The following is a 19,805-nucleotide window of genomic DNA, read 5'->3' on the forward strand; positions in this document are numbered from 1 at the left end:
AAAAGTGTGTTTACGCGAATACGATAATAAATATTGACATAGAAATAACAAGAGAAAATAAAGATATGTTTTGGATCAAATTTAATACGCATAACTTTTCAACCGCCAGATTTCTAAGCTTAAGATTTTTATTTCTATATTCTGCGTGTCGAAAACTGTAATAATATATATAAAAAAAAAGTCAATAATTTTATGTCCCCTAAAGTAAAGTACAACATCTGGTACAGCCAATTATTTTATTTTGTTCTTCATCAGCATTCCATGTACATTTTTCGTAATATATCTAAATATGTGACAATATGATCTCAATGTCACTATTATGTCAAAAATATCATACTTTACCAAATATGAGTACATTTTTCAAAATTCGCCGCATATTTTCTTTTTTCTCTAAAAAAAATATAGTAAGTAAATAATTTCTCTTTCTTAAACAAGTTGCAATTACTTTAATTATTGCGCAATTTTGTTATTCTCATACTTGCTTATTTCGGATAGAAAAGTAAATTTTTCATAAAAGAGTTTCCGTAAAAAGAACTTTTCCGTAAAATTAATTTATAATTATAATATAATAGTAATTTATAATTAAACAGGTTTTTGTCTATACTAACGTGGAACCAAACACAGGGCAGATCCCTAATTTTCTGGTTCTTGTATATGCTAGCGTCGATCAGCTTCAGCACTTGACCGCATGGTGCATCACCTGTACTGTGAAATTAGAACATTTTCTGTCTCCTATTGGCCATCGACTAGCAACACAAGCAACGTTCAAGTATTATTAACCGACAGCCAGTAGCTACAGCCGCAGTAATTACGTTTTGTATATTATCGACTTGTCTCGTTGGATGGAATATAATTAATAATAACTTTCCTTATTATTTACTAGGAAAGAATATACATGTTAGTAGTATATGCAAATAATAAAAAAACATGATTAATTTTATGTATAACTGTATTTTATTATACATAACCTTTAACCTTAACTTTCCATCGTTTTGAAGTATCAACTTTATCATTTGATAGTAGGGAAGTAATAAAACTTCGGAGGATAATAAAATGATCTGAATATATAATAAAAAAATGTTATCTCATTCTATATAGAACTACATCACTTGTAATTAGAAACTAGAGAAATGATAACGCTCTTTTTGTCCCATTATATTTTCCAGCTTTATTATCTTATACTATGAACTAAATAAATTGCAGTTAAAATCCTCATTATGCTACAGACAAAAATATGATCTAATATTTACAAATGAGGTGTGTAACGCAAGCTTAACAATAAGTTTTCAAAAATTTGATATTATATCGACAAGTTCATTACAAGACGGCACAGTATGTGGATATACCTTATCATCCACTCTCATTAAAAATTATCAACAATTACAAGACGGTTCTTCACAGTGCACACCAAGTCTATATCGTAGAAATTACTTTACTGTATAGAAATATCCAGCCACGCTGCAATATATTATGCTGTGCCCTATTGTAAGAAATTGGTTGTTCTCCTTTGCGCAACAGATAACAAAATTATATGTATCTGTTTACGAAATCCGTTGAAAAAAGTCTAAGATCCATTGTCATTCAATTTAATTGTTCGTCACACTATTTACATGTAATTAGTTACCTAAAAGTAGCGGTAAAATAGGTAACATCTATTCTATAGTAGAATTAATTATATGAATAGTTTCAAAAAATTTTTTTTTTCTTCAAATTAACATTATAAATCAGAAAGCAGAATGGAACTTGAAATGCTAGTTAATTTAATAGCAACGCGTTAGAATACGAAATGAATGTCATGTACACAGTTATATGAGATATCCTTGTGGTGAATGAATATGGTTGTTATCACTATATGATTTCTCGTTTAGAAACGTTTACCATTGTCACTTTTATGGCATGATATACTCCTTATTCTATGTTACATGTATGATAAGATACTTGACTGCGTTTAAAATGATACAATTACATAGAGACACTTGGCAAAAAATGAAACTTCGTACAGCAAGTACATAAACAGAATAGGGATGTATGAGACATTAAATGAGTGTGTCATTTTACTATTGTTCGTTCTTAACGTTCTTTTTCCCCCTTTTCCATTACATTATCGTAAAATTAACACGCAGATATTGTAAATTAATCGTCAGTACAAGTTTAGTGTTTCTTTCCCTTTCCTCTTTATTTTAATTAGATTTACCACTTCATTCTTCGAAATTATTTTACATATTCGAATCAATAGGAATTTATGGAAGAATTCATTAACATCGGTTTTATTAACGTAAGGTCTACAAAAATTATTGCGTGTTACATTTTGTTTACACCTTTAACGTTAGTTAATGTTGGATCCTTTGTTTACAATTTACACGCATCAATAAGTTATGGCAATTCGTAGGATAGCTTTCAAATAATATATTTAACATTCGCCATATTCTATGTAGGACGGCCAGTTGAAAACCTTTTATACATCTCCTTCTTGTCAAAGGATTAAAAGACATTTTTAGCTCGAAACTGTTTTCCCTCCGAGAGCAAATTAAACATTCTCACGTGTGAAGTAGATTTCTTCTTAACTTTCAATCGTTTTTGAAATTTCACGCAGTTTCTAGATACACAGGGAGAAAAAAGGAAAAAAAAGAAAAGAAAAGAAAAGAAAGAAACCAGATGTTTTTTTTTTTCAGAAAAACAAACGAAACGAAAGAATCGATGATCAATTTCAGCGAATATATGGAACGAAACAAAAAAAAATATATATTTAATGAAATCGCGTGGATGCATTCCTTTCTTTTTCCTTCGAAATCGATTTTCACGAACTCGCGCATTCGTATGTGATCATGTGTGTGTTGTGTGCGTGTGTGTGTGTGTGTGTGTCGCGTGAATACAAACGATTTGCCTAGAAAAATACTGTTTTCAAACTGTGAAACGTCAAAGCAACGAAGAATTAGGATTATTTGTCACTTGAAGAGAGTTTAGAGGTCGTCAGAGAATAATTTTATACAACAATACGTCGTTTGGTTCTAAAGTAGAATTTCAGTGTCGCGCACGAAATTTATTATTCTTTTTTTAATGTTTCACGGATCTCAAGTAAAATCATTACAGCCCGATTTCCGTATAAAATTAGATAGTTTGCTTTGTACATTTCGTTATTCTCTTCTTCTTCTTCTTCTTTTTTTTCGCTTTTTTATCTTTGTCGTTAAATCGTGAATCTCGACGTCGATAAAGATCGTGTGTACACGGCGTGCGAGGAAGAATTCACGCACGTGTGTTTCACCTGCGTTCAAATTATTATTTTCAGCCATTAATTACAACCGTTCCATCGATTACGATCACATCGTAAAGTGCTACGATTACTTTTCAACATCGAATAACACGGAATCTCTAATACGATTTCTCTTCTTTAACACGGCTTAAGTGGGACGATTCATTAAAACAGGGGGTTACAAGAGGGGGGAGGGACAGGGGGCTCACGTTTTTTAAACACGAAGGTGGGACTCGATTTCTTTTTTCTTAATATTTTTTGGAATGTTTGCTTACGAACGAAGCTTAATATTCGTTACGATCATTGTTCCGCCCCTTTCTTTTTTCTACTTCGTCTCAGGTAAAACTCCCGTTTGTTTGCCGCGTATATGACGATCGTTATGTTATTTTGATTTTGTCGTTTTAATCGATGCATTTTACAACCATCTATTTTAAGTTTGCCGGAACAGCGATAAAATTATAACGTTCTTTACAATATCTGGAATATTACGGCGTTTAATATATTATCATCGTTTCGTTGATCCGCCAATATGCTCCCGCGGTCGATAAAATTTGTCTGACTAGCGATAACAATGCTCTATCTGAGAGACGAGAAATCCCAATGCATGCAACGCCTGATCGAAATTCGTGTTAAACTGAATTGACTACGGTTTTCGATTCGCAAATGAAAAATCTTCCTGGCGGTCTCGCAACGCTTTATCAAATTCCCTTCTTCTCCGTCAAACTAGCTTTCTTCTTCCGCTTCTTCTTCTTCTTCTTCTTCTTCTTCTCCGCTTGAACGTGCTTGAACACAACGAAAGAAACCAACGCATCAGACATTATCGAACATCTCGAGTAAAATCACGTTCGGTCTCGCTGTGTTCACGCATTGTCCCATTCTATACGACTATAACAACAATTTTTCAGCCCGGTCTCTAGCCTCGTTTTTCACGTTGTACGCGATGAAAACCTGTAATCAGCTCATTTTACGCGAGAAAACGACGGATCGAGGATCGCGAACGATCCCCGAGTTTCATACGATTTACGCGTCGTAAATAATGAATATTCGCGTTGGTGCCAACTGGTTAATAGTTTTGCTCGGTTATGATGCACGTGATGCTCGTTAATGAAGAATCAAAAATGTGTTTTCTTTCCTTCTTTTTTTCTTTTTTTTATACGTTGGTTGTACAATGGTATTATGCGGTCGCATTTCGATCGGAAAAGACGCGTTTATGTGTAGAAATAAATCTATGATTTGATTCTTAACCGCTAGAAATTTTGATATGATGTAAGTGTGTGTAAGTTATATTCCTCGTAGACTGTTTATTATTATTATTAATTATTCATTATTATTATTAATATTATTATTATTAATATTATTATTATTAATATTATAATTATTACTTTTTTTTTGTATTTAAGAATACCATTTTATTTTCATTTATCATCTTTCTCGTTTAAACAGCAAATAGAGTCAGGCGTATAGTTTTATATATAATACACTATTACAGTTTCTTTGTTTTTTTTCGTTTTTGTTTTTTCAATTAATTCCCCTCCTCGTGATCTCTCGGAAGTTCCATGGCGTTCACAATTTCATTTCCATTTTCTTTTTTTTTTTTCTCGACTCGATACGGCTCTCGTGGTGGGTGCGATACGTGTGTTTCCTTCTCTCTCTCTCTCTCTCTCTTTCTCTTTTCTTCTCTCTTTCATTCGCCTTGCGTTCGGTGTGAGATCATCTTCGTAAAGTACGACGAACGTAAAACAAGAACAACGGACATCGATATTTAGACACAGAGAGAAAGAGACGGAGTGATTTTTGGTGGTTTTCGCGACGATGGTGATTAACTATCTTGTAAACACGTTTTTGTTCTTTTTTTTTTAGGGGGGGAGATGGTAAAAGCTGGGTTTTCGTTCGTCGTCGAATGTTCTTTCTAGTCGGAACACCTTTCTTTTTTTTTTTTTTTATACAAAGAATATATCGCGCGCTCGATTCTCATATCGTGTCACAACGCTCAAAATAGCTCTTACGATAGACGAGGTAAAATTTCGAACGATTCACCTAGCAGAAGGAAAGTTGTCCTATTCTTATTAACTTCGACGACAGAGTTCCATTCTGTTTGTTTCTTTGTTATCTTTTTTTCATCTTGCGTTTCGAACAAACACGCTTCGTTTCTTCTTTAGCGAGACTTTAAAGTAATATTGTAACGTCAAAGGAACTATACAACAAGCTTATTACAGAGCAACTTCTTCCTTTCTTTCTTTCTTTCCTTTTTTTTTTGGTTTCCTGTGTTCTATACACGTGTCGTTTTACCTCGCGATGTCGAAATAAATGGAAATCGGTTTCGCCTTTGCGACAATTTCACCAGTACAATTATTATTCGTGTTCTGTGATCGATCTCGTTGATTAAAGTTGAAAAGATCGTGTACCATCGGCATCGTGTTTTACTTCTCTATAGTCCATATTCATGAGCGTGTACGTGTACGTGTGATGTGTTTATTCGCAATTTTTCAAACTTACTCGCTAAATAATTTGTTAATTTTATAAACAGCATTCATACGGATAATCTATGTCTTAACAGTACTTAAACCGAAAAAGGAAAAGAAAAGACGAGAAAAGGAATCGGAAAGGAAATCTGAACAAAAACGAAAACGGCGACACATTGATTGATGATAAGTCGATCGCGAAATCAGACATTAAAATGCTAAATCATAGTGCTAGCCATCCCCATAAACCTATAATCGTATCTGCATGCACTCAACGTACCAATTATTTAAATAGGCGTATTATTTTCTTATACGAGGAAAAATGCGCGTGTTTCGATCGATTAAGAACTATGTATCTACATACTCGAGGAATATGAAAGAATAAGCCGAATAAGAAAGCAACTATGTGCGATAACGATATTTTTATATCATTTTTTTCTAATCTCCTTCCGAGATTGCTATATATCCGATTTTTAATTTTTCAATGTCACCAGTCAACAACGCGATAAAAATTTTTCTTTAAATTTCATAAGACGCGATAAACAAATCGTAAAGGACATTTCGAACTAACAACAATTTCGTTCGTAATTTTTCATCCTTAGAATTATTACATTTTTCAGAAAAGATGGCCTATAATGAATTAAGAAACACATGCGCCAAGTTGAATTTCTATGGTACACAGGTTTATGAGTCAAGCAGATACCGACGATCTCGAATGTGTAAAGAAACGCATTGTCCGTCGACGTTCTATACGATAATAAATTAAATAAACATCCGGCATCGTTTCGCCTCACGATGAATTTCACTACATAAGAACATTATATATACACGTATTATGCATTGGTAAGAGTCATAGTACATTATACAGTAGTATAGTTGAGTACAGAGTAGGCTACAACTTATCGTAAAATGGTTTGGTTGGACCTAACTATAATCAATACTCGCGATATTGGGTATACTCTCACCTATAACATGAATTGATCGTTTGGGTCTATGAATGACGTTTCTAGGCCCGATCGATATAAAAAAAAAGTAAAAAAAAAAAAAAAAGGAAAAAAGAGGAAATGGACGGGTGGAAACAGAATAAAGTGACGAGGGAGAGGGTTGTGATGAATCGAAACGGGCTGAGGGATGAGGATAAAGGGAGGAACAGGGGTTTTACGAGGACGAAGGAAACAATGGAGGGAACAGGAATGGAGAAGAAGGAGCTAACAGGAAATATATTTGAGTGTTTATTTAATCATAACTACCATTAGAGATCCAATGTTCATTTTCCTCTGTAATCTTATTCCAGAATACTAAACTCTCGAAGTGGCGTCATAATATTACTTTAAATTCATGATAATAAAGTCTATCCTGTGTATGAGAGTTTAACTGCTTGTCAACATGTCTCATACCATTATATATTTATATATATAATTTCATATATATATATATAATATATAATTTTAATAATAGTATGTATAATATATAATTATATTCACTACCTGCATATCACAACATAAATTTCTTTCTCTCTTTCTCTCACTCTCTTTCGTTCTTTTCCAGTCATTCTCACTTTCCGTCGATCTTTCAAACGTAACACACTCATTCGTACGCAACACACACACACCCATACACACACGGATACCGTCTACAATAATAATTACTATTTAACACTGCAGTATAATCGGATAGTGGTTGAGTTTCTAAGCATCGTGTAGCGCCGTTCAAGAACGCGTACCATCGTCCTCCATTCTTTTCGAAAGGCTCTACCGTGTCCTAATCTCTTTCCCAACGAAAAATTCATTTTAATGGAATTATCTTTTTGCCCCATTTTACACGTGTAATTAATAGGCTTCGAGAGCCGAATCAATCGCCGATGCCCCACAAGTAGCGTAACTTCCTCTTGACTTTCTCGATCATGGAGGGTTGAACGGCTTCTCAACGTCACGCGTTCCAATGTCCATAGTCGAACTGGGTCATCGATATCCCTAAAAACGTGTTTGCCGATCTTCTGTCGCGAGATGGATTATAAATAGATTTTCAGTGTAAACACACCGGTCAAGAGTACATGGTTACTAGCGAACAAAATAGGATGTAGCTTTTATGTAGGTCATATTGTTTGGCATTGGTCACGTTTAAATTTCCTCCAATTATGAACATATGGATCTTGTCTTTCAAGACATTTTCACTATAATTTTTGTCTCCTTCTTTTTTCCTTTTTACGTTTTTTTTTTTTTTTTCTATGTTAACGACGACGAAAGAATTTGTTCATCTGGGACGATGAACGATGTTTTCTCTTTCATCGTTCTAGCATGCGGGCAAACCAATGTAAATTCTTTCCTTTTTCTCTCTTTTTCGTTCGTTTGTAATTTAGATGAATTAGCAACAGGGGTGCGACAACTTCGTTTTGCTACACTGCTCACAATGCTCAGCCACTAACAGTGATACATCAGCATCGAAACCTTAGAAACCATGGCTCAGCTAGAAGAACGTGGGAGCTGGCTCTCACACGGAACGACCTCAAAATATATCCAGGGCAGCCAACGTTTTCTTTAAAGTATGCAACAGGAAGCTGAGCAGCAACTACTCCCGCCACCTTTACTTTTTTGCCTCTGATCTGTAACAGAGAAGCGACGCTTTTGTTATTCCAACTCTCCCAATATCCATATGTGAAAACTACGTCTTGATTCTTTTCAAATCGATAAGTTATTTCGGTCAGTCGTACATTAATCAAATAGAGCGTTTCGGAATAAATGATACCACTTGAAGAAGAAGATTTCTCTTCAAGACTATATATATATATATATATATAAGAACAGTAACATTCTAATTATATAGAGAACTCCAAACTATATGATATGACTTAAAGAAGATTTCTCGTATATACAGGGTGGATGGTAACTGGTGGTACAAGCGGAAAGGGGGTGATTCTACGTGAAAAAAGAAATCGAAAATATAGAATAGAAATTTTTTTTTTAATTTTTCCATCGAGACAACGATCTACAGTGAAATCCGTTATAACGTACCGCACGCGTACCGAGCGAAAATTCAAAGTCGATTTTCTCGAAAACAAAGCCTCGAACGAAAAATTTTTATTCTATATTTTCGACTTCTTTTTTCGCGTAGAATCACCCCCCCCCCCTTCCGCTTGTACCACCAGTTACCAATCACCCTGTATATAATCCTCTAAATCATTCAGTAAGATTGGTTAAATTTAATTGTTACTTCGTCTTAGCTCTACTGTATGAAAGAAACGTTTTATAAAACTAATTGATTACTCTTCTCCTACGTAATAATCTTGTGCGCCATTTATTCAGCGAAATTGATTACGTGTAATCGCTGTCTAATATTTACTCCGCTGTATCAGAAACAAATTACTCATATCAAAAACATTTCATAAAACAAAATATATTAACTTTTTTATTATAACGACAGATAAGCAGGGAGAAAGAGTATAAAAAATTCCTTCTGATAAGATGATAAATTACACGGTTATTCCAAGACTCGTAAAGAAAAATATAAAATGAAAAGAATACAGGCGGATTTACGTGTAACATCCGCGTTACGCAGCGTGACGCACACGTTTGTCATTTCTAGCTAAACGTAACATAAAAGCAGAGAGTCGTGATCCTTTTCCGCGTGCACGAAAGGACCGTTGTCCTCGACTTCCGGCCGCGGACCGTAAAGCGAGACACTCGATTCTCTTTCTTCTCATTTCTCTACGGAGGAAACACGGGTTAAGTATGTGCTTACCGCACCGTAAATCATATTTGTTGTGTCGTCGACAATAACAAAGTTAATACCTGCAAGTAAACAGCAATTAAGTACCGTGAGTTCTGCCATGTAATTTCTTTTCTCAAGATCGCGAAGGGATTGATGTACAGGAACGATGATCATGGACACACACTGGGATTTGGAGTATTGTGGAATTGAATTTTTTTTTCTCTTTTTCGAACGTTTTGTTAATCATATTCGGGATGTAGAGTGTTGTCAGGCTGAACGTGCATGTATCCGCCATTAGGCAGAAGACCTGTAATTAGGAAAAACGAGATTGGGATCTTTAGACGATGGTGTTGCTCGTGATATTATGATATGGAATACACAATATAATTATTTTACGCCTTGGGAACAAGTATTTGGAAATAATTTTAACAGAACGAAATTAAGAGAACGAAAATGATATATCTAGCTTTCCATAGAAAGAATGAAATCTTAAAGAGTTAAGAAAAGCAATTTCAAGTAATACGTCTTTGCATCGCAGTAGATTTTGAAATAAAGATAGGATAGGTGTTTTTCTTGGATGGATTTTCTTGTTCCTAAAGATGGAGTGTTTTCTTAAGCATAAAGTTTTTTCACGTGTTAAGGAAATCTATCTAGATCTAGTTCCAAGAAGTAAAAAGATTATCAAATGCATTGATCTTATAATTTACAATCTAACAATGAAATACTCTGTTCCACATTTTCTTGAAATTGTAAACCCAACAATTATATAAATGAATACCTCATTTATTTCACCTTTTCCCTTTCTATTACGGTCGAATCAAACTCCATATCTTTATTACCTAAAGTAATAGATTTCATCGATATAAACCAAAAATCAATATATACGTTACGATCTTAAATCTCGAACGATTCACGTAAACGATGTTGCACACTTTAGCTTTGCGTAACATCAAATCTAAGCACAATATTCGTTGAGAGCAATCGCTAAAAAAACAATCTAGAAACGAAGGTGGATTAACAAAATCAAAGATGAAAAATAGGAGTAGAAATTTACATGGTAGCTATAGAGAACGTAAAATATCGCTTTTATCTCGGATGCATCCGGATATACAAAAGTAACAGGATTAACGAGGACGCCCCAGGGAAAGAAAAACAATGAGTTGGAGCGTGTATAAACAGGGTTGCATGTTTATTCCGTGAGGAACGTGAACCGCGTACAATAAAATAAAGTAACGGTGCACGCGTATTAACGGCTGTTCTTCAACCCTTCCATCTGGCGGATATCAGTCCGTTTCGACTTGTCTGATATTGTACAGCTTGAATCATGAGAAACAAGATACCTATGAATCCCTTACAAATTTGAAAATAGAGAAAAATACATCGAGAGGGAATAAAACTTAAATTTTACTGAAGTTTATATAACGCCATAAACTTTTCATTCTTCAACTTGATAACTGAATGTACAATGGATTAAATGATACGTCGTATCAGTTATTAAATTAATTGAATTAATTTAATAATACATCTAATTGGCTATAATTTTTGGGATGTTTTAATAGTTACAGATCTGTAAACAGACGAAATGAGGTCAGGCAGCGGAATATACCAGTCTTATATTACGTACGACACGACCCCTGGAGCGAGTAGAAACAGCAAACGAAAGTAATGGCTTGCCTTCCTCCTCTTCCCTTTCTTTCTCGTCCCATCTGTTCTCTTCCCGTCTGTTCTTACCAGTTCCCTTCACTTTCTTCTTCTCCTTCTTCATTTTCCTCCTCTTTTCCCCTTTCTATTCCCATTTTACTTTCGCTTCTATTTTTTTCTTTTTCTTTTTCCCCACCTTCTCTTCTTTCTTCTGCCTTTTCGTTCCCTTTCGTTCATCACGATCAATCGCAAACAATGGACACATAAATATACCAGAAAGAACTATTCCTCAGCAATAAGCCCCACGATATGTTGTAGAAGAAATGGAAAAAAACGATGTAGTACTAACGAAAAATAGTCCTCTATCGCAATTCTAATAAAACTGACATATTTACATCTATCTGATACTACTGGGTCTCGGTCAATTACTTGCAAGACATTTGATTCGTATACAATCTACTATTTCATAAAATTGCTACAATTATGACTACCTAATAAATATATCTCTCTGCGCCCTATATAACATAATAAATAATAAAATACCTTAAGTGTGAGAAACCATAGTTAGAAAAATCCGAGAGTTTCCCTAATAAACCTCTTATTGAAGACTGAAACGATCGACTGCTACTATAATATATTCGCTCGAGAGAATTCACCGTTTGTGGATTAAACCGTGCTCAATCTTGGCTGATAGCACAAAGGCTCTTCTTCTTCCCCTTAGGTGGAGAACATTGCTTGTCATTCCCTCCCCCCCAGCCCCCACCCCCCGATAGGGTAAACAGGGTACCGGCTGTTCGATGATTTACCTTGAGAATTAGGCTCGGGAAGGTTCTCTCGTGGGACCAGATGCATCACCGTGGTTTTCCCGAAAGGAAGCCCAAGAGCACCGAGCGTAACATTGCTGTGCAGAAAACGTCCCTGGTAGATTAACCGCAGGATCTCCGCTTTAGCGACTGCCTCTTCCGCCCAATCTGAAAAGACAAAGAGAAAAAAGAAATGGACGCCAGTAGATATCGGAGCTACGACCTTGCCTCGAATATTTTCAACGTTTTTCACCGGCCGAGTCGACGACGACGAAGCGGGAAAAAAATATAACTGCGCCCGCTGTACCGGAAAACGCGGAAGCTTCGCGTTGATAATCCCATCAGCCGGTTCCTGGCACACGTTCCGTGAACGTGAACCTTCCCTCGATTTTCTTTCGACCGTTCGTCGTCTGGATTTACTCGACGACGATGTAACAGAGCACGGAATAGAACGCACAGGGAATTGGAGAGGCTCTATTGCGAAGGATAAGGTTGTGACATGGCGCGACGTGTTTCTTCAAGGTATTTGGCGGATTGTAATGGACTTGTAGCTTTGGGTTTCTTAACACTAGAACTACCAGAGTACAGTTGACCGTCAAACAACGAGAAATTGGTTATACGCGGATTATTTTCTCGGTCAGTTGTTGTAGGAGATACATATTTACTCACATAATTCGCGTAATAAACCATGACTTTGTAACAAACCAGATGTCTGATGAAGAGCATTTAAAAAAAAAGACGATCGCGTCAGACTATGCTCATATTATTGACGTTGCGTGAGATCAGCCGTGTGTCGATCGTCACATCAGCACAGTATAAATATAATATATGTATAAATAATATAAGTATATATTAGTATTTATATGTTGTACATGTATATGTATTTTCTCTTCCTTATATGTATATTTATAATTTTCTTAATAACATTTTCTTTTTTTTTTTATTTCTTTTATTACGAGAATACAGCAATAACACGTGTATGTACATATGTGGGGGAAAATGAAATTTTCAATAGACTGTTATATACATATGCGTACAGATATAGCTGTTTCCAGAGAATCAAATATCGTAGGTGGATTTTCGACTATGAGGAGTGTCTGTGCCTATAATCCATGCGTTGTTCAAGGGTCAACTGTAGTTAACAATGATCAATAATGATAATTTTTCATGGGAAATAGATTTACAACAGTGCGTTATTGGGTATTTGAATGATGTTTGGTAAAATCTTCCCTTCCATCATGTGATTTTTCATGTACCTTTGAGTTTGATTTCCTTAGTACAATTTTTATACTTTAGCCGCTAGTAGTTCTAGCGTTAAAGATGCGCAAAGAATTGTAGTAGTCTCGAACTAGAAATTAAAAATAGAAATTACTTTTGTCCCTTTGAATGGTTCTTTTAAATTCTATAGTGTTTAAACAATTATATATATTTGGTGTTATGAGCATTTTTGAATATTATTACATAATTAGTGTAAAACTTTTAATTCTATCAGAGGATGATTCTAGCAAGTATAACGAAAGGGGAAATGAATAATAAATTATAACGAAACACAAGACAAACTGATATACATAGATACATAATACGTGCACGTAATTCCACGTAATAATGAAATATCGAATGAAATATCGAGGAGAAAAGAAGATTTCCATAAAAGGTACAATAATTAGACCACAATGTAACATACCGGAAATTTAAGGCAGGTAATTAGGGGACTTCCGAGCAATGCCACCTAAGTTGATGAAACTGTATTAACGGTAATGCAACTTTTCTTTCCTGCCATTCAGGACCAAAGTAATTCTGGCGCGACAATTCGAGATAGCAGAAGATGCGGTCGCTGAATGCATTTTAATATTAAACGGGTTACTTGCCAAGTATCCCAGAGATTTGCATTGAAACACGCTACTTAGAAGAATGGAAGTCCACTTGATTCGCCTTTTACAGTATTTAAAGCACGAAGACAAAGGCCAAGCCAATTTTGTTTCTCTTCTATTTCGATGTAAGAGTAAGTAACGTCTATGTGTATAAGAGGATCATGTGTTCATAAAGAAAGGAGGGCAAAGAAATGCTAAAATAAAAATAAAGCGAAAGGAAGAATTTAGATCACCTTTTTACCAGTTATACCGTTCGATGGTTTTCTTTCACTTAAGCTTATTGAAATTAGTAATATTAGTTGCCGAGATATCTCATGTGGCTTTGTTTCTTTTTACGCTTTAGAAAAAGCGATAAGATAGTAACAATAAAAAGGAAATTTCATATGTAGCATTGGATGTTCAACATTTGACTTTCAATTAGTGACATTCTATGGAATTTCTTTTTCACTAAAGTACTTGAATTCAAATTGATTTTACTAAACGACGATTAAAATTAAAACCGAGTAATGATGAATGTAATTAATAGGCTTAACGATGATTGTCGCAGAAGTATCGATCGCTTTCTTATACCAACGATAAAACTTTTATGCTTTCTATACTCTTACAACGTGGCATAGATTTCGTGAAACTGACGAATTTTCAATAAAACGAATCTCTTCAATTAACGAATTATCTTCGTTAATCTATCAAAGCATTCATAAAACATAATAAAAGTATAACAGAAATAATATTCGTGTATTCGAAACTTCGCTCATCAATCAATTCCCTTTCGCTATTCATTCTTTTATACCAGGCATAATTTTTAGGAAAATCTCGTTGCGCGATAAATCACGGTAACAAATTTCTCACTGTGTTTCGAAATTTTTCGTTTCACCATCTCGCGTTCTTCCATGCCTAATTGAATTGTACTCGGTGCTCCTGATATATCTCACGATGAATAGCGATGTTTCACGGCCTATATATTTCTGCGAGTGTTTTCAATTCCGGCACTTTCATGCTTCACGTGGCTGGACAGTGATAGACGATGAAAATACAGGCGTAAAATAGTATCGTATAGTGCGGATGAACAATAAACTACGTTTAATTTATCGATAGAAAGATACGCTCTTCTAATATATCACGCTGGGTATATACTGTCCGGATATTGTTTGGATAATTGTAGGAGCGAGTCTTGACAAACGCGACATTTCCATCGAGTTTCTCGATGATAAGGGAATTTCGATGACACATCATGCCGAGGGAAGTTTCGAGTGATAAATTAACGCGACAGGACGCTTAATCGGACTGTCTTGCGTTCATTGTTCTCCACGATTATCTCGGATGACTATCTCGTGAACACACGATACGACGGTCGTTGACAAATATCGTCTGATTTTCGTGAATCTTATTTTATATACCCTCCTTCTATATCGTTTTGTTTTTTATTATTCGGATGGAAAGCACCGTTTTGCGGGAAAAGTAGAATACTGCTGATTAACGAGCGAATACAGATTCGTTACACGCTTCGGGCCAAGTCCAATAATAAACGTACCTTCCGGCCAGTTTTCAAACACATGGTGCGCTATGTCCCCCGCAGAGTCGCTCGGACTGAATAGGAACTCTTTTGTCTTACCACTGACAAGAATGAGGCGTAGATTTATCTGCAAACAGAGAAACATAGCTGTTAATACTCCTATGAACTTTTCCAACAAGCGTTGTTCCTGATACTACTCCGAAGTAAATTGTTCGTTAACGTTGTTTAATTCGTTTACAACGTACGACAATGTGAGAGACAATTGGAACAATTATATCGATAATAACGATTTGTGATCGATTCCTGTAAGAATACTTGGAAAAACGGATGGACAGGTTTTAAAAAAATGCCAAATATGAAAATTCACTAAGTATGCAACGATTCAATTTCATATGGATAAACCGATAAAAAACAGACATATATAAGTTACAAAGATAATCAGAACATTTCTGATAAGTATACATACAGCTACGATATTATTCTTAAGAAAACCAATATCTTTTAGGTTTCTTCATCCGCAATCTTCGATATCCTCGCAACGATCTAATCGAGATTAACAATCCGATAGTAATGAACATATAAAGACAAGTTAGAAAAACTAATAAAAATATCCGTGACGAGTATATGCGATTATCATCGAACATGTATAAATATAATCTATAGAAATTCGCTATAAGAACCTTAACAGCCAAGAATACACATCGCGCAGAGTACACATTTTATTCCCAATAACAAGGGGTCGAAAATCCAACTACGATCGATTCGAACAATTTCATTAATCTGTCAATCGGTTCGTTTGCGAAACACTTGGAGGAACGCGAGTCGCTGTCCAGTTAGCGTTATAAGTACGAGGTCGATTCTTTGCCTCTGGCTGCGATATTGACTTACAAAATGAACCCGGACAAAAGAGTCGGGCGGCGGCTATAGATCATCCGTAGCACCCTTCGTGCTCTACTGCACGAGTACACGTGTCGTAATTCTCGTTCGTTTAAACCCTCCGCCCTTAATCTTCATTTCCCCGCTGCGAACACTTTGAATCGCAAATGTCGCGCCCCGTTCCGTGGCGTATCTCTCTTACTTCGAGGGGTTTGCAACAGAGGCCGCCTCCTCTTTGCTTGGTTTGCCATTGCAAAGACAAAGACAGAAAAGAGAAGAGGAGGCAGAGTACACGCTCGGATAACATTGAAAAACGAAAAGAAGAAAGAAAGCTTGGTCGAGGGGGGAAAGCCGAGGAGGAAAGGGCCACGAGTGGTATTTATGGTTGTTCACGGTACGCATATATGGTTCTTATCTATCTTTGCGTAGGGACACGCGGTATGAAAGGGAATTAGTCCCGGCTCCTCTGTCCTAAACCCTTGAGCCTGACTTTTACGTTACGGTCACGTAGCCGTCGCCTTTAGGCGGTAAACACAGGGAAAAGCGAAATTTTTCTATGGGCGATAAAAGTATGAGTTGACTCCAAGGGTTGTTATGGGTGTTCGGATTTTTTTACTATAGAAGAGAAGATTTATTTTACGCGAGGTCGACGATGTTGCAACTTTTAGTATATAACGGAGACAGCCTGATGTTACGTAAATTTATTTTAGATAAGTTATAGGATGGTTAGGTCGATGCTTCGGCACCGCTGCAAACTATCAATTCTAGTTCTTAGACATGGTTCTTCGCTCAGTTTTCGTTGGATGAGGGATGTCGTCACAGGAATAGATGGACATAAATAACGCAGCCCAGTAATCATTTTTAACGCTACAGTTACTGACCTATAATGCAGTATACTATCTAAAAATATCATAAACTAAGAGGAAAGCGATTTGACATAAAAAAATGTATTAATGATGTTCTCATGTTTTTTTAAAATCGCCATTTGTTTTATCAAACGTATCTGCGTGCTTTAACATTTATAATGTTCTATAACGCACGAAGCAGAGCACAAAATTTATCTTACGACCAATTTACGCGTTAACGAACCGTTCTAATCCATCCACGAAATTTCCAACGAATAGCTAGGTACTCTTCGTAAAATATCTCACGTCGTTTCTCCCAAAAATCGGCGACAGAGCTTCATTATTCAGACATCGAGGCGATCGAAGATTGCCCTAAAGACTTCAATTGCTCTTTAAGCGCGTCAGCAGCCACGTTTCGTTCGTGCGACGAGTACAATTAAGATAGTATTAATCGTCTGCGTTTCTCTGTCTTCCTCTCTCCCTTTGACCAGTCGACGAATTACGGTCAGCGGCCGTTCTACGGACGCAAATTCAATTACCATCTCGCGCGAAGACCGGCCAACATAAATAATTACCGACGAAGCCAGATCGGCGCGGTCATCCGGGGAAAGAGATAGAAAGAGAGGGAAGGGGATGCAGCTCGTGACCCATCGCGGTTTCTGCGGTCGCAAGAATCCGCCGCTAACGTTGCTACGACATAAATCATTGTCACCTGGTTGCGAATAATCGCTCGTTGGCACGTGAGCCTTCCACAGCAGTGGCCTTACGACTACGCCCCTGTTCTCCGTACCGCCGAACCTGACGCGGAAAATTTCAAATTTATCGAGGTACGACATTGTACGACTCGTTTAGCAATCATACAGGGTCGACCACATAAATTGAATAAAGAAACGTGATGATGTTGCAAACGGTAGCTAAATAAATGCATAATAATGTAGCGGAAAATGGTTTGTAGATAATTTTGACGAGAACTCGCAGTTTTGAGAACTGATTTATTATAATTCGCTAGAGCGTCCCTTATCCGAGCTAATAGGGGAACAAAATTGTTCGGATAATGGGATTTTCGGATAATAGAACAATCGATTTTCCAATATGAAATTTCGCTTCCTCAAATATAGATTTAGATCAATTGACAGATTCTTTACATTTTTATGGATTTCATATCTTCTTGGGTGAGTTGAATGTATAGAATTACGTTCTTTTTGTACTTCGAACTATCGAGAATCTTTTTCGAATGCCACGAATGCTTCGACATGAGAAGGCACGTGTCCATCCGATTAATTTCGATGAATATTTTACAAAATTTCTACTTTATGGTATAGTCAGTAGGTTCTTTATGTATAGAAATGTTACTGACTTAGACTCAGTTTAAACTGCTTAAATATTCAAGTCTGAGTCGTGCCGACTTGTTATCAGAATAGAAAAAAAAAAAAAAAATTACGGATCGATCGAAAAGCATCGATCTTTGTGCGAACACTGATACATACTCATTGCTTCGACATAACGTTATTTCACCTAACATTCTTTGAACGTTCCCTTTACAATGGCGTTCTTCTGCAATAATACTCCATCGTATTTTATTTTTAGTACTCCTTTTCCTCTACAATGAGTTCTTTTGTGCGCGTACTGTATCGCGTTTTACCGTTCCTGTTACACTTTCCATGTTTCTTACTCAACTGCAGTAATAAGTATTCAATGCAACTCCACTATTTTAAATTGTGCTTTGAAACATGATTTCCATGGAACTCCAGCAGAGTATAATAAAAAGTTAATCGTTGTTTGTATGAAATATAAAAAAAAAGAAGGGAAACAATACAAATGATGGACAAGCAAAATATAAACAGATTGCTTATTTATTATAATACTTAGCTTGCTCTTCAAATCGGACGTTACTTTCCACAACATCGTATTGATATCACGTTGATATTGATACGCGATCGATAAAAAACTACTTTCTTTTGTAACGACAATTTGAATTTTAGTTGGAGACGTTCATATTTATTAATTTTTAATGTATATTTAATTGGCCATTCCCAATTTTGATAAACATTTTATACTACTATACTGTTTAACGTTATTATTAACAATGAACGAAACATTAAAATTAATTAACACTTTTCCAAATTTTACTCATATATAGAATAATCAATAAACTGTACATAAATACATATACAATTAATAAATTCTACAACTATCGTTGTGGATTACTTATGAATCATACGTAATTGTCAATTATATTATTCAATTATTAATTATAATATAAATTTTAGGCACCGTCAAATCTCCCACGAAGAAGCTACATTTACAAATATCCTTCGATCAATAACAAATCACAGATACTCAACGAGATTCTGCAGTCCCGACGGCGCGGCAATGGAAAATTAATCAAGCGCGTGGTAAGTGCTGAATTCAGTCAGAGTCGGCGCGGTCATAAATAGAATTTAATGGTATGCAAAAGTTGGTAGTGGCACGCGCTAATGCCGTTAGTTCGTACTTTATAATTAATTCGTACGAAACGGAAGCTCGGTGGCTAGCGCGACAGATCTCGGACAAATATTTCTAGCGACGCGACGAGTTACTGGAATTCCGAACAAAAGCTCGTCTCCCACGCGACACTTTCAAACACGTGCACCACCTCCGCATCTCTCTTTCACCGTTTTTCTCTTCCTGTTTCAGTCTGTTGTTCCGTGGAACGAAAGCATCACAGGGGTGGATGATAAACTTGGCCGCACCTGTGTGTGAACTCAGCTTAAAGGCGCGCAGAGGGGACCTGTAGTCGACACGGAGAACGCGTCGTTTTAAAGGGGTTGAAGCTGCGAGATTTTTCGGAACGAAG

At 36.1% G+C, this 19,805-nt stretch overlaps 1 protein-coding gene and 1 long non-coding RNA gene across 2 annotated transcripts in view; one reads left to right on the forward strand and one right to left on the reverse strand.

Annotated features, from left to right (window-relative positions):
* Window positions 1-109: 109 nt before the first annotated feature.
* LOC126875935 (uncharacterized) lies at window positions 110-2,647 on the forward strand. Its single transcript, XR_007693792.1, has 2 exons — window positions 110-404; window positions 591-2,647. It is a non-coding gene; the product is annotated as an uncharacterized LOC126875935 (long non-coding RNA).
* The window catches only part of LOC126875899 (ubiquitin-like protein 3), a 110,804-nt gene continuing 93,250 nt past the window's right edge, over window positions 2,252-19,805 (reverse strand). The window contains exons 2-4 of the mRNA XM_050638789.1: window positions 15,267-15,375; window positions 11,868-12,032; window positions 2,252-8,314 (exon numbers count right to left, since the gene is read on the reverse strand). Coding sequence (XP_050494746.1) covers window positions 8,250-8,314; window positions 11,868-12,032; window positions 15,267-15,375 — 339 coding nt within the window. The 3' untranslated portion in view covers window positions 2,252-8,249. The remainder of the gene's footprint in view (window positions 8,315-11,867; window positions 12,033-15,266; window positions 15,376-19,805) is intronic.

Source organism: Bombus huntii, chromosome 2 (genome assembly GCF_024542735.1).
Source record: "Bombus huntii isolate Logan2020A chromosome 2, iyBomHunt1.1, whole genome shotgun sequence".
Taxonomy (NCBI): domain Eukaryota; kingdom Metazoa; phylum Arthropoda; class Insecta; order Hymenoptera; family Apidae; genus Bombus; species Bombus huntii.